This window comes from Amphiprion ocellaris, chromosome 3, assembly GCF_022539595.1.
Source record: "Amphiprion ocellaris isolate individual 3 ecotype Okinawa chromosome 3, ASM2253959v1, whole genome shotgun sequence".
Classification (NCBI taxonomy): domain Eukaryota; kingdom Metazoa; phylum Chordata; class Actinopteri; family Pomacentridae; genus Amphiprion; species Amphiprion ocellaris.
Window position 1 is genome coordinate 33750504 of NC_072768.1, and position 15543 is coordinate 33766046.

At 38.4% G+C, this 15543-nt stretch overlaps 2 protein-coding genes across 3 annotated transcripts; one reads left to right on the forward strand and one right to left on the reverse strand.

Annotated features, from left to right (window-relative positions):
• Window positions 1-610: 610 nt before the first annotated feature.
• Window positions 611-2741, forward strand: exosc6 (exosome component 6). The gene is made up of 2 exons (XM_023282334.3): window positions 611-961; window positions 2069-2741. The coding sequence occupies exons 1-2, from the start codon at window positions 684-686 to the stop codon at window positions 2613-2615; spliced, it is 825 nt and encodes a 274-aa protein (XP_023138102.1). The 5' UTR covers window positions 611-683; the 3' UTR covers window positions 2616-2741.
• A 1403-nt stretch (window positions 2742-4144) lies between these two features.
• psme3ip1 (proteasome activator subunit 3 interacting protein 1) lies at window positions 4145-14813 on the reverse strand. 2 transcript variants are annotated; one of them, XM_055009270.1, is made up of 8 exons: window positions 14708-14813; window positions 11964-12100; window positions 11772-11870; window positions 10813-10935; window positions 7873-8011; window positions 7341-7429; window positions 5099-5305; window positions 4145-4567 (listed from the first exon to the last, which is right to left on the reverse strand). In XM_055009270.1, exons 2-8 carry the CDS (start codon window positions 12088-12090, stop codon window positions 4563-4565), a joined length of 789 nt encoding a protein of 262 aa, XP_054865245.1. In that variant the 5' UTR covers window positions 12091-12100; window positions 14708-14813; the 3' UTR covers window positions 4145-4562. The 2 variants fall into 2 exon arrangements, with proteins under 2 accessions (XP_054865245.1, XP_054865244.1); XM_055009269.1 differs by having other exon boundaries at window positions 4145-5305.
• Window positions 14814-15543: the final 730 nt, after the last annotated feature.

Here is a 15543-nt window from a genome sequence, read left to right on the forward strand (position 1 = left end):
TTTTTTTACATTAATATCTTTGCCCCTGATCATTTGTTGTCAATATGAATTAACAAAATTCAATAGAAATTAGAAAAAGAAAGGCTGCTTGTTTCTTTTTTTTCTATGGTGTTGCCTTTTTTCTTCGTACATAAAGATTTTAAAATTTGAATTTCTTAATTTTTTGTTATTTTAAAATAACATAATATCGCTAATGTTCTTTAATAATCACTACTGTTCTTTAATACAAGAATATTTCCGATACATAAGAAAATATTAAGGAAAACAATTTCCTAATTTTTCTAAAAAGTTTTAGTTGCTTTTGTGGTAGTTTATTCAACCCTTCTGTTGCATAATATTCTTAGATAAAAATGGTTTTATTTGTTTGTTTGTTTTGTTGTTGTTTTGTAGTTTTTTTAAATTAATAACAATAATCTAATTGATTTAGTTTGGTTGTTGATAGTCTGATCGAGCCACGGTGAGATGTATAATCAGTTCTGTAATAATTTCGTAATAATTAGTGATTTTACCTAGCAGTATCAATGATGATGAAATATTACTGCAGTTTTAAGACTTTGCGTTACTGATGTCATTTCCGTTACGCATTGGCGGAAACACTTCCCTCCTGGCTGTGTTTCCAGGAGGAACAGATTTGGTGTAGGACCGGTTTACATGCTGTTCAGTTCATTTTGTTTCTCTGCATCATGCCAACTGACACCAAACGTGTTCGCGGCCCAGAAGTGTCTCAGAGCCCGTCTCTGTTCCTTTGCCGACCCCCGGTGGTCCTCCCGTCGCAGGGCCCCAGAGCGGACGGTCGGCAGCGGGACCAGGTGGACGTCCGGCCGGTGTTTGTGCGCTGCGGCCTGGTGAGCCAAGCTAAAGGCTCTGCGTACATCGAGGCTGGAAACACCAAGTTGATGTGCTGCGTTTACGGCCCCAGAGAAACAGAACGGAAAGATGAGACAGATATGAAATGTGGAAGGTATGGAGAAAATTAATTACATCATATTTATTGATCTACAATATAGTAAATACACACGTCAGAGATATTATTCTATCTTTCTTTGTAAAATGATCGTGAATTCATAAACTGCTAACTGTTCATGGCAAGGCAGCAGCAAACTATTATTTCCATTCTTGATCAGTTTGTCTATTATTTTATTCAATTAATCGATTAGTAGCTTGATTTAATAAATGTCAAAAAGGGTGACAAATGACCACAACCCAAAGATAGTCTGGTTACTGTTACAGTGGAATAAAGAACCCAGAAAACATTCACATTTAACAAGCTAATACTTATTATTAGGGCTGAACGATTTGGAAAAAAATGGGATTTTTTAAAACAAATACTGTGATTTGCAACATAAGTTTATTTTTAAAAACCTCCGTTCAATATATATTCTGTAATGGATTCAAAACATGTGCTTGACCATCAAAATAACCTACATTTTAATGCGACAATGAGAATTTCTGTACATGTCAAACATGTATTTGTTACTTTAATAACAGAAGATAGAATAATTATCAGAAAAGCTGTGGCAGCATTCAGTCAAACAAATAAAGTAAGAAATTCTAGGATGTTTTTGCAAATAATGTCAAAATTGAAACAGGTCCATCATCAAGTATTGTACGTTCTATAATCAAGTTAGTGTTGTAATAATGAAAAATAAACCCTGGGTCAGAGCTATTGATTCAAATTACAACTCTGATTTTAATTTGATTAATTGTTTCACCCTATGTAGCACTGCTATGGGGGAAAACAAGTATTTATTAATGTTAAATAGTGACCACGAGGCTTCTTCCTGTGGTAGTTTAAAATGAGCTGTAGCGTTAATATTCTGAGTCACCACTAAAATGCATTTTGTTTTAAAAGTGTTCATAACCACAGATTAGCTGATATTGCTGTTTTTTCATTACCAGATACTCATTACCTGATATTTATTCATGTTTTGAATCCTTAAAGTCAGTAAACTGAGCTCAGCCGGAGGTTACCCTCAAGCCTCTACATTTATACTTTTGAACAGTCTCATGTTTGTGATATTTACTGCATAAAGAGTTGAAGAAAACTTAACTGTCTTTCTGTTTCCAGACTGACTACTGACATGCGCTTTGCTCCGTTCTCCTGCCCGGAGAGGGGCTCCTGGATTCAGGGGAGCCAGGACAAGGACTTCTCCCTGATGCTTCATGAGAGTCTCCAGCCGGCCGTTTGCCTCCATAAATACCCCCGCAGTCAGATCGAGGTCAACGTGATGGTTCTGGAGAACAGCGGCTCGGTCCTGGCCCACGCCATCACATGCGCCTCTCTAGCACTTGCAGACGCAGGGATTGAAATGTACGACCTGGTGCTGGGATGTTCCATTCGCCAGGATGGAGCCTCTTGCGTGGTCGACCCTTCTTACATGGAGGAAAACTACTGCAGTTCAGCCAGCAGTGAGAACCAAGGAGGTCTGACCGTTGCCTTCCTCCCCAGCCTCAACCAGATTTCTGGGCTGCAGTCAGACGGAGAAATGACTGAAGAGATTCTGACAGCCGGAGTTCGGACCTGCATTGAGGGCTGCTATAAACTGTACCCGGTCATACAGCAAGCTCTGGCTAAGGCTGTTCGCAAAGCAGCTCCTCCACCATCAGAGAGCTGAGAGACTCACTATCTGTTCAGTTCATAGTTTTTCTTACTTTCAATTCCCAGTTGTTAATAGGACATTACCTATTTTTCTGTGTTTGCTCATATGTTCTTTAAATTAAAGTACGGATTGATTTTCTTATTCATGACTGATTTGATTTTGTTCGGTTTAACTGTATTTGTATAGTTCAAATTTACAACATATGTCATAAGATCTACTTTATTCATCCCAGAGGAAATTATTTTGCCAGAGTACAATAAACAAAAGTTAGTGGAATATACACAATTACACAGAGATTAGTAGTAAAATAGAAATAACAAATAATATAAAGTACAAAATGTAAGTTTCAAAAAGTGTGTCAAGTGTCACAGTGTGTCAAGTGTGTAAAGTGACTGTATACTAATACTAAAAACTAGAAAGATTAACAGAAAAGAACTGAAGTAAACAGATCTATTGCACTGATGTATTGCACTTGAGTCGACTAGGACAGAGTCCGGTTATATTGTACATGGAAGTTTGCTCTGTCATCTCAAGATACTTCACTTTCTGTAAGCCTTTACAAAGTTTCTCCACAGAAACTCTCCAAATCCAAAGTTTCATTTTGATTTCATTTGAGAAAACACTCAACAACTGTGGGGAGAAAATAACTTATTGTTCTTGCTACATGTTTTAACAGTGTACTTTAATGGTTAAGTTTACATTTGCAGCTTAAAACTTCAGTATTACCTGACATTAGAAAGAGAAATAAGTACAAACTCACTTTTTAGGTGAGATTAGCGACACTCATTCCCTGGGATAGTTTCTGAATTTGTTGATTCAACCTACAAAGTGCACCCTAACCAATCAAATGTGCTTAAATTCATTACAATTGGGCTAATATAAATCATTTGTTATAATCTTAAATAGATTTGGCCACTTTCTATTTGGAAACTGGTCATTATCTTGTTCAGAGGTTAGGGTTTAAAAGCGGCTCAAACATGTGGTTTCTGAAATAAATTTCAAACTGGTGCCGTGTCATGAAACAGCACTAAACTATGCTGTGGTTCAACATAAACTCAGTTTGTGTCCTGTAAGTAACTTGAATGCCACTAGAGGTCACTATATCATAGGTTTTAACAATATAGGTAGCTTTACTACATACATGCTGCACCATTTTGTACTCATGGTTTGTACGTTTTAATTTAACCCTTTGATGCACAGCGTGGGTCGGGAGGTACCCATTTTCCATTGGATTTGGGTCACTTTTTACTCTTGTTGTGCATCAAAGGGTTAATGAACCAGCTATTAAACTATTTTCCAGTGGGACCACCCCAGCATGACAGGAATATTTCAAACAAGTGTTAATGTTTCTTGTGAAAAAGTGGAGACTTTTACCTTTTAGGTGCTCAGATCCTTTAAATTAAAAAAACATGAAAAGAAAGAACCGCTCTGGTGTTAACTTGTGATTCATACATGACTGTACACTTGGACAACTTATTACTATCCACAGGAATATTATTGTATTCCCCCACATTCACACAAAGTAACACACAGTAAACACAGAGAACAAGGGCACGCTCTTTATTTCATTCTGCTCAGACTTTGAACCAACACAACATCGTTCCAGCGCCTGAGACAGCAGCAAACAGTCCAGCATCTTTCCAGAATCATTTGACTATAGATGAGAAAACACTTTACATCACACAAATTAAAAACATTACTTTTCAAACCGGTCAGACTCGGCATCGAACCCAAACGCAGAGAGAGACGAGCGTGTCCCGATCTCACTCCTCTGCTGCTGATAGCTAACAAGATGTGAGTCATGTGACAGTCTAAAGCAGTCTCTTCCGTGCTCCACAGCTGTCAATCACTGTTCCCTCAGCCAATAGCACAGCTTGCAGTCGCTGTGGCTTGGGGTGGGAGGGGAGTGTAGGGGGGGGCAGGATGTCGTCGGGGTAGGCAGTGCGGGATTGGATGCTCGGCTTAAACTGCGTGAGATGCGATTGAGGGAAGGAAGGGTGGAGGTGTCATGTTTGAGTGCCACAATAGCAAAAAAACACAAATAGATGCACAGATTTAGTTCAGAATAGAGTTTAAACCAGTTTGAAGTGCTTTATAAGGATTATATTACGGGGCTGAACTTTGTCTGGTGACAAAGAGCAACAGTTTAACTCACAGCTGTGAAAACAACAGGAATACTGAAGAGGTTTGCTGGGTGTGTGTGTCTGTGTGTTGCAAATGTACCACTAACATGACATTAACTTCTCCATGTGTATGTATGTACGACCTTTAGTCTGTCTGTGTGCGTATCTTGTGTGAGGTTACCTTTTCTGACTGTTGCAAGCCGTTCTGGAGGTTTGCAAACATACTGCGGTGTGTGTGTGTGGATGCTTGTGTGTGTGTGGATGCTTGTGTGTGTGTGGATGCTTGTGTGTGTGTGTGTGGATGCCTGTGTGTGTGTGTCTATCTGTAGGCCCTGTTGTGCCGGGGGTACGGCGACATAATTGCGTCCACGCTACCTTCGCTGTCCGAGCTGCTGTCAGAGTCGCTGCTGCCGGAATAAACCCAGAGTCCCGGTAAAACGCCGACGCACACGGCTGCCGACGGAAGGTGCAACACGCCCTGGCCGGAGCTCAGGGGAGCCGAGGGCGTCTTTGATGTCAGGCCAGGGACTGTTGGTTGATCTTCAGCTCCCCCTGACCCTCCTCCTGCTCCGCCCTCCTGTTCTGAACAACACAACAAACTGTAAGAGTCACAGATTATACATGCCGACGTGTGCAGGTAACTTTATAAGCTGTAGTTTCTACTGTTTCACTGGAACAAACGCACAGCTTGAAGAATGTTTGCATATGCAATGCAGCGACTTCAACAAACAAGAGTCGCTGAGGGACTGAGGCTGGGCCTGTCAGTTTGACGTGCTAAACAAAAGAATTCACGTAACTTTTCATCAAAGAAAAAAGGTGATCAACTCATGATAACGTGCACAAAATCATAATCAAAGAAAAACAGCCAGCAACAAAAAATACGGCAACCCAGCTCAACTCCCCTCTTTCTCTCAATGAAAAAAGTCAAGAAAGGTGAGCAGGTGAGTATATTAGCTTAACTATCCTCACCCATATCCATGTGACCCGCCATCCCTCTATTCAACATGATCACAAAATAATATCAGAACCAAAACAAACATCAATATGCCCCTTAACCTTATAATAAAATAACAGTTCACTCATGGCTCCTACATGCAGTATTAGAGGACAGGATGAAAGGCATTAATTTGTTGTAAGGACAGAAAATGAGGAGTTGCTGAGTGATCCCACTGACTTTAAATTCCTAGTAAAAGATTTACATCAAAATAATCATTCTGTAATGTCAAAAACCCTCAGATAATTATCACCAAACTCACTCGAGGTTTCAGATTTACTCCCCACTCTTCTTTCCAGGTGGAACAGGTCTGATAAACCTGCTGCACTCACTAACATACTACTATCACACAAAGTTAGCACTAGCTGGTATTATTAGCTAGTATTTAGCACCTGTAAAGTCAGATGTTTCCTTGAAGTTGGTAGAGAGCAGAAGGAAAGTAAATATTGGACAGATTAATAAGTTGCACTGGATTTGTAAACAGGCCAGGTGCAATATTCCAGTCTTCTAAATTTAAAAAGCAACACCAATGAGTTTTTTAGGTTCGTTAGAAGTGGCTGAGATAAAAATCAGTACAAGAATTAATCATTACATGCAAAAGATGTGAACATTTGTGGTGATTTACTAGCAATTTTCTTTCTGTTAACTCAGGTTTAAGTTGGCCTTCAAATAGGTTTCCTCTATTTGGTAGAACTGTTCCTAAAATCTGAAAAAAATGTTCAAAGAGGTGCATGGTATTGAAAAAAACTGTGTTATTTATTTTTTTCTGCCACCTATATTGTGATAATAACAACACTAGATTTTTCAAGATGACTTCAATTACTGTTTGTGGTGCTGATTTAAATGGTCAAACAAATGTAGTTTTTTTAGTCATTGTGTCTTATACATTGGCAACAACCGCAAGACGCTTTTTACAACCAAATGTTCCTTTTCACTATTTCTCTCCTGTTTTTCGATCATTTTGCTGTGCATATGTGGAGCCTGTATGTCAAAAAATGCTGTCTTATAAATCAAGTTAAAAAATAAATACATAAACTTGAATCCCTTAACTCTCACTTCTTTTAAATCAAAGCTCAAGACTTTTCTGTTCTGCCACTGCTTTCCTATTATAGCTCATTTTAACTTGTTTTAAATGCAAATTGTACTTTTTAAAATATATTTCTAATTTTCCTTTTCTTTTCTAAGTTTTATTATATTTGTCATTTTAATTGTGCTCTTTTATGCTTGTCTGAATGTTTTCAATGCTTTAATGTTTTAATGTAAAGTGTGTATGAAATGTGCTATACAACTAAAGCTGCCTTGCCTTAAATCGGAGTAAATTGTGCTCTATCACACGGACTTCTCTTGCAAATTAATCATGGAAAATAATACTTATTTTGTTTTTATATCAAGCAGCAAACAAAAACATCTAGCATTATGTGTTTGAGTTAATTTTTCTTGTGTAACGTTTTGCTTCACACTGTAATGTTAACACTAAAACAATATATTGTGCAGCCCTGAAGTGTATCACATGCCTGCTTTCCAAAGAAGCCTTTCCGATTATAAATGCAACTCCAGCTATGCATGTAGATGATAAGTAGTGCAGCTGAATACGAGTTTTATATGCCTCAGACTGCAGCTCACCTGTGTGTCTGTCTCCGTTTCCTGTCGCTGCTGCTGTCGTTGTGATTTCCACCTTCTGTTTCTTACTGCTGTCCGAAGACTGCGAGGAGCTGGACGAGGGAACAAAGACACCGTGAAGAAGATTTATAGCTGGTCTAATTAATATTTTCATGTCAGCAATTGTTCAAATGACTGGGTGAGCAGGGCCATTCATGTTGATGAAACCCCTCAGAGCCCCTGGAGCCTTTTTGTGTCTTTGATCTGCCAATGAAATGGCAGATTTAACAACTAGCTAGGTGAAACAGTGGAGCACTTAGCAGCTAATATGCCTCAGGAGGAGGTACAGAGAAAGTCAGACCTGAACGGAGAGTGATAATTGGATTTACATTCATTAGATGGACAGAAACCTGACTGCAAATTAATGCTTGAAGGTAGTTTGCATGCTGAATGGGTAGACAGGCTAACATCCTGAGATGGTCATATGTAATTACAACATGTTGCACTGCCCCCAAGTAGCTAAAAAGTAAGTTAATTCATGTGTATCTGTATTTACCTGCGTCTCTTCACAGCTCCAGCTAATAAATGGGCCTGAGACAGGTGGCTGGTTCTCTGCTCGGCTCCTGAATGCTTCGGTGCCGCCTTCTTTTCAGGCTCTCGGCGGCTCTCTGCAGATGCTTTTTTCACTAAAGCGCTGTGACAGTACAGAGTTAAGGTGAACAAACCATTATGTAGCGCCGGAGAAGGAACAAAGACTTGAACTGAGAGGGGGATGGGACAGCAGAAGTCTATTCAGTAAGTTCTGTGATACCTTTAGCAGTTGGGAGAAAGCATTCAGGCAGAAAGGCAGACTGAGGGAAAGAGGGTGAGCCTTAAACAAGAAAACTAGTTGGAAAGAGCTTAGGAGACATGAAATAGGGTCAAGATGCAGAGATAAAGGTACATGGACAGGGAGAGACACAAAACAACAAGGACAGGTGGACTATTAGACAAAAAACAGGGCATTAGGTACATATGAAACACAGTTTTCACTACATGTTATTGCATCTTTATCTTCAGTAACGACACCATGGGAGGCTTTACTTATAAGTGGAATTTACTAACCTAAAATCCTGCAGGTCCTGGCCTCCACACTCACCCTCACCTGCGCTATTAAACCAGGAGGAGGTGCTTGCAAGAATAAATCAGACTTCAACCGCATTCTTTGGTTTTACCAGATGAAACCCACACTTCCTACTGTGATGTCGATCCGCCAGCTTCCCACTATCGAGCTATCAGGCGAGTTTCTACATGTTGGACAGAGTCAGTGAGTCGCCTCAAATCACATTTGATTAGATAAATTTATGTAACTGCCCCGAGGAGGTGCAGGATGAGTTATCTGTTTTAGAAGAGGAAAGAAGAATTTGGATGGAAAATAATCCAAAAACAGATCCTTAACATGAAATGAGAGAAAACTGAGCAAGTTTTTTTACAATTTTAAAAAAAGTATTTTTCATTTAATTGTGGGGCTGCACAGTGGTTCAGTGGTTAGCACCTTAGCATCGCAGCTAGAAGATCCCCGGTTTGTGTTCCGGCCTGGGCTCTTTCTGCATGGAGTTCCTATGTTCTCCCTGTGCATGTGTGGCTTTGCTCCAGGTTCTCCGGCTTCCTCCCAATGGCCAGTTAAGGCTGAGGTTCATTAATAACTCTAAATAGTCCGTAGGTGTGAATGTGAGTGTGACTGTCTCTATGTGTAGTCCTGTGATAGACAGGTGACCTGTCCAGGTGTCCCCTGTCTTCACCCTAAGTCAGCTGGGATAGACTCCAGCCCCCTGCGACCCTAATGAGGATTAAGCAGTGTAGATAATAGATGGATGGAATTTAATTGTGACTTTATGTTCTGCACCATAAAATCGTCACCGTAGCTACCAGTCTACGACACAGATTTGATGCCAACCGACTGCTTATTCTGCAGACAAATCTGCCAGCTAAGGCACAAGATGCAGTAAATCTTTTCTTTTCAGCTTTTACATTTAGGAGTCGCCACAGCCAATCATCTGCTTCCATCTAACCCTATCCTCTGCATCCTCTTTTCTCACACCAACTACCTTGCGTTAGGAAGGACGTAAAACCAAATCACACATACGATTCAATCCTACAAAAGATGGAGCGATTAAGAAGAATAATATTGCACAGGAAATTAAATGTGTTTTAGGGACATGCAGTAATTTCTGTAACTATGAACTACAAGAGTTTATGTTTATAAACTGTGTGCTCTGTCCTAAATGTATAAATTCTATTAAAACTGACGGTTACGTTTTAGGAATTAGATACATTTTTTTCATTTTTATTCGAGGGCAACCCCAGATAATAGCTGAATGACAGCCAACAAATGTGAACCATGTCTAAACAGAAAACAGAAACACATTTACTTGGGAACAGACCGGTCAACTCAAAAGCTACAATAAGCCATTAACCTCATCTACAAGAATGTAAACGTCTACTTTTTTGTAGTGCTCAGACTAAAGTCAGGGTATGAATCCTGGTAAGTAAAAATCATGAAAATTTACCCATTACTTTTTTTTTTTTTTTTTTAAGCTCAACCTCTCTCAGCGATTTATTCAGTAATTTCAACAGTTAAATTAATCTGCAGCTAATTTGATAATTAATTGACCAAAATTGTCTGATTTGAGCCTCTTTAATTTCAATATTTTTGGTTCCTTTATTCCTCTATGACAGTAAATTGACTGTCTTTGACACATGAGGACGTCATCTTAGTCTTTAGGAAACACTGATCAACATTGTTCATGATTTTCTGACTTTTCACTAACCAAACAACTGATTGTATATCAGGATTATTATATCCTTTTGCACATTTCAAGTGGTTTGCATTACAGACTATGCAGCCCTGCACATTCTCCGGTGATTAATTTGCACATTCCTGCACAGTGAAAATATTTCTATTACTTTTCGTTCCTTGGATTTGCAACACTTGCTCCTAATTTCTCTTGTAGCATTTATTGTATGCTGACTTACAACACGTCTTTCTTTAACCTTTTATTCTTAACCTTTCATTAAATTTTCTACATGTTAGCGTTTGATGAAATGCGTCAAAACATGAAGTGAAATTCCTTATAAGTGAAAAACTATGTCGCAACAAAACAGATTATGATTAATTAAATTCAGCAACAATAAAGTAAATAGTAGTTGCAACCCTACTTGGATAAAAACAAACTTGAAAAACACATTTAAATTGTCATATTTTCTTGGAAATTTGACATATACATGAATTGTTAGTCTATATTTCATGTTGGCTTCTAAGACTAGTCTCCTCAAATTGTGATTTTACAAACAACAAAATAAGAGAAATGAATTCCAACTGTATCTCACATGTTAGTGCTTATATTAAAACTGCAAATCGCTCATTAGAAAGGAGCATAAAATAATGTAAATAACCAGAGTGGATAGCAGCTCATTAAAATGTTTTTCTGCACACACAAACACACGATAAAGGATATTCTATATTCCAACAGCTCCTGTTTCTCCTCATCCCTGCGTTGCTTCTCAACAAGGCTCTGTTGCCGGGAGACCTCGTCCAAGAAACTGGTCTCATCTTCGTCCAATCCCCTCACCATGTTCCCTGTCACCATGGAAACATGCTCTCAACACATGGCACAAGAGTGACTGCATTTCTCAGAAAACAAACCATGACAGCCTGCTTCAAAACCACACACACACAAACAAGTGACCTTCACCAGAAGAGAAAACACCGAAGTAAAACACCATCTAAAAATCAAATATCATTTAAAGAAGCCAAACATTAACATTTATAAAACCTTGAATTGAATGAACTGTTGTCTGAATAATATATGAAATAAAATCACAGACTAAGATTAGAAAACAATGCAGCAGAGGAGATATTGGATTCTATTTTTTCCTTAATGCAACTGATTAACATTCTTCATTAGGGAAAAAGACGTTCGTAACCTTTACTTAACGAGAATTAGAAGCACCTTATGGTTCAATTATTTCATCCCATTCATGTGTGTATGCTCAGCCTATTTGGCAAAAGAAGACTTTTATTGATTAGAACCAAGAGGAAGCCTGGGGAAGGTTTTTAGCATTGCACCCAGTGAGTAACTTGCACTGGAAGCAATGAAGCAGTGTTTGTGAACAATAATTACAGCCTCATTAAATTCCACATCTGCAGTTCTTCTGTTAAAGATTTACAGACTCAACGTGAAGCCATCAAGGTTTTTTCTGCAGGCTTTCTCAAGCCCCAAAGACAGTTTTACAGGCTGAGTGGGACGAAACACAATGAGTGAACTGAACTTGATGTGTAAAACTGGTGGATTGCATTGCAAAACAATAAGTATTGATGTGCTAGATTGTTTCTGTCATTCATCCTTATCTCTAAAGTAAAAAGCAGGAGCTACTCTTGAAACATGAATTCAAACCTTGATGACAAAGACTCACTGAATTTAAATTGCTCCTCATATTCCTCCTGTTTCTTGTCTTTCTGCTCCTGCAGTCGCTCAAAGAGGGAACGTGGGTCATATTCTTCCTCTGGGGCCTCTGAGGAAAACACAAATGAATATTGCATGCGGCTATATGCACAGCTGTATGAATTTCACAGGTTTTCGTGTGTGTAATTGTATGCTTTCTTACCTTCAGGATCGTCAGGTTTCCTCACTTTCTCCCATTCCTCCTGTCTCTTCTTTCTCCTCTCATCAAGCTCAGATTCAGACACAAATTTCCTGCTGAGGTCGACACCTGCTGCTTCTCCTCCCGCCATTACAACCGCCCTACACACAAACATACACACACACTTTGCCTGTGAGTGTCGATCCAAAAAGTACTTTTTTCCATCTCAACATTGGATGCATTCCATTTCTACTGGCTGCTTACTGACTACTATTTCTATAGAAGTGGTTTTCAATGGTTTTCCTCTGGAGACTCACACTGAGAGTTCAACTGATTCTTCTTCTATGCGGCCCAAAAAGACTGCAATTCATTAAAAATCAGTTTGTGTTCTCTGAGGAAAAAACCTTAAAAATCGTTGCTGCTGACTTCTGCAAAAAGCCAGTGTTAATTGTTTACAATGACCCAAAACCACAATTCATTGATGCATCTGTTGTATAAAAGCTATATTTCAATAATCAAAGCATAGGAGCTGTAGTAGCACAGATTTACACTGATGCTGGTTCAGAATAGATGCACACTTTGCCATTAAAAAAAAACAATGCTAATACAAAGTTATGACACAATTTGGATTTTTTTTTTTTTTTTTTTGGCCTTTTTTCCGCTTTTATTGGATAGGCGCAGTGAGAGAGAGACAGGAAAGGGGGGAGAAGAGTCGGGGGAGGACATGCAGCAAAGGGCCGCGAGCAGGAATCGAACCCGGGCCGCTGCGTCGGGGACCAGCCCCCGTACATGGGTCGCCTGCTTAACCCGTTGAGCTATATGGGTGCCCCACAATTTGGATTTTTGTCATCATTATATTCACTCGTTTTAGAGATGGATTTCTGTAAGACTTCAAAGTGAAAAAGGAAAGCTACCAAAAACTTGTTCACTGCACCAAGCTCTAAAAACGGTTTATAAAACACACGCACGATTACTGCAGCAGCATGTAGCCTTATAAAAGAGCTTTTCTTAGAGATTCATTCTTTGTGTTTGCTTGTTCAAGTCCTGCAATGCAATTTGGTGAGTGTAGAAATGAATTGCAAAGGATGAATTGAGGCCACATCCCTGAAATGGTCAGTCGCAAATATGTCACCGTCTCATGAGAAACACTGGATAATTGTCATTTTGAGAAAATATGAAAAGAGAGATGAGATGCATGACGACAGAAATTCACACAAACATATGTTTAATAAAAAGGTTTGGACCATAATGGTGTATAAGAATGTTCATGGTGGTGTTACAGTAGATGCACACTGTATGTTTTTGGAAAAAATCTGTCTATCACACACAAGACAAAAAATGCAAACAAGTGAATGACTACATTACAACTGCATTTTGTTTAAGAATTAATATTTACATTACAATTACATTACATTGAGGTTTTGCTGCTCTCTTATGACGACCTTAAATAAACTCAAAAAGTTGCAGATCATAGGAACTGTCCTTCAACAAAAATAGATTGAGGAAAACTATAACACGTCAAACATGAAGCGCAGCCACCAGAGAGTAAAGTCCGGCCGCTCCACACAACTAAAAGTGAAGTACATTACATGGCTATGAACATGCAATTTATAGAACTGGAGTTACATTCAGTAGCTACTATTTTTCTGGCAAAACTTCTTTTAGGAAACATTTCTTTAATGCCATCGTTCCCATACAGACATATTTTAACAGCACAAACACCACTTGTTCAAGAAAATGTTTACACTGATTTTGTAGCAATTCAAGAATTTTACATTATTGCCAATGAAAGGCATATAAACACATAATGAATAATCTGTCTGTCCATATTTTAGTAAGTTCAAGTGTGCATGATTTAGGTTTAATTGTTGATTTAAGGTCTTGTGCTCTTAAAAGACTGTCAGGACAAAACCTGTTTTGAAAAGCTCTGGAAACAAGTGAGACAAACTTCAGAATTATGCAAGACTGACCCAGAACCTGCAGCCAAAACAAAGAAACAAAATGCTGGACAGACACACTGTGATGTCTCAACAAGGCGGGTGTCCTGGGTAGAACAAAGACACTTTTGACATAGGAATCTTATTTATCTCACATAAAGTAAACTGCAGTTATTTTATAAGCTTTATCGACATAACATGCACAACTTTAACAATAATTTTAAGTTATATTCAATCTAGGCTTAAATACAAAGGCCAATTATACAGTAAATTAGTTATTATGTACTTCTACATTGCACTGTATCCAGTATAAGTAAATGTTAAGAGAAATGAACTGAGAACAACAACAACAAGACATTATCCCACCCTAATGTGAATGATTTTGTCCATCTGGCCTCTCAGATAAACATTGTCAGGTTCTGATGTTAACGGACCACTTTAGTTTATGTCTATCGGCCCTGTTAATTCTCTCACCGTTAGCCACGGCAGCGATAACAACGTTAGCCGCTGAAGAAAGTTCACATTTATGGTAGAAAATAATACAAGAAAACAGCGAGGCTATTAATTTTGAATTTGCCAGGCTTTCTGTTGTTTTTTTAGTTGAGACATTGGAGCTAAAGCTGCAGCTGTAAATGCCTTGTTGTGCTGCAACCCCTCGGCTAACGTTAGCATCGTTAGCTTAGAAAACGCTGCTCTCGCCGCCGTCAGCGACAAAACATCGTGTCATGTCGGAAAATCAACACTTTCAGATGCGCAACCGAGCTGGCCTCAGTTTCAGTTTATTGTTGCTCCATTTCGTGCTAAATAACGCGCAGTGTTGCTGAAACTCACCGAGCCCCTGGCTAGTCGATGATCTATCACGGCTCCAAATCAATGACGTTTTGTGTCACTGAAAAAATGGCTCGTCACGATATAACGGCGTGCGACTTCAGTTCCGACCCCATTTTCTGCAGCAGAGCACATCAAGACTCCTTTCTGTAAACAAACAAAGAAGCCTACAATATCATATAAAATGCAAACTTAAATTACTACCTTAAATTTTAAGGTTAAGACTCTACAATATTATTTATTGTATAAAATTAGCTGATCAAATTAAATAAGACCTCACAATATTATTAATAATACATATTTACTTGGACCCTAAAGACCTTAAAGTATTATTTATGATATACATTTATCTCATTATTTTAGATATTAAGGGGAGACTCAACAACAGTAGTCTATAGCAGAAGTTCATGTGACTAACTTAGGGTTAAGATTGTACAATATTATCTACAATACCAATTTACTTGACTTTTTTATTATTACAGCAAAGACTCTGCAAAAATATATCCAATATTAATTAACCTGAATATTTTGGATATTAAGGTTAAGGCCCTACAAGATAATATACTATAGAAATGCGCACAACTAATTTAAATATTAAGTTTAAGAGCGTACAATCTTTTACAAATTGACCTGACTTATTTTGATAAAAAGGTGAAGACCTTACAATGGTATGTAAAATACAAATGTACCTGGCTACATATATGGTCCGTGTATTTATCTGGAAATTGGATATTCCGTTCTGAAACGGGTATTGAAAAACAAAAAACGAGTGGTTATTTGAGTTTTGTTTTAAAATACAAAAATTAAAATTGAAATACAATGCGTTTTTCATTTTCATG

Coding starts and splice junctions, on each gene's coding strand:
- exosc6 (XM_023282334.3), top strand. CDS start 684: ATGCCAACTGACACCAAACGTGTTCGCGGCCCAGAAGTGTCTCAGAGC. Junction 962..2,068: donor ACAGATATGAAATGTGGAAG/GTATGGAGAAAA, acceptor TTCTGTTTCCAG/ACTGACTACTGACATGCGCT.
- psme3ip1 (XM_055009269.1), bottom strand. CDS start 12,090: ATGGCGGGAGGAGAAGCAGCAGGTGTCGACCTCAGCAGGAAATTTGTG. Junction 10,936..11,771: donor TGAGGAGCAATTTAAATTCA/GTGAGTCTTTGT, acceptor CCATGGTGACAG/GGAACATGGTGAGGGGATTG. Junction 8,012..10,812: donor GGAGCTGTTGGAATATAGAA/TATCCTTTATCG, acceptor TGTACTGTCACA/GCGCTTTAGTGAAAAAAGCA.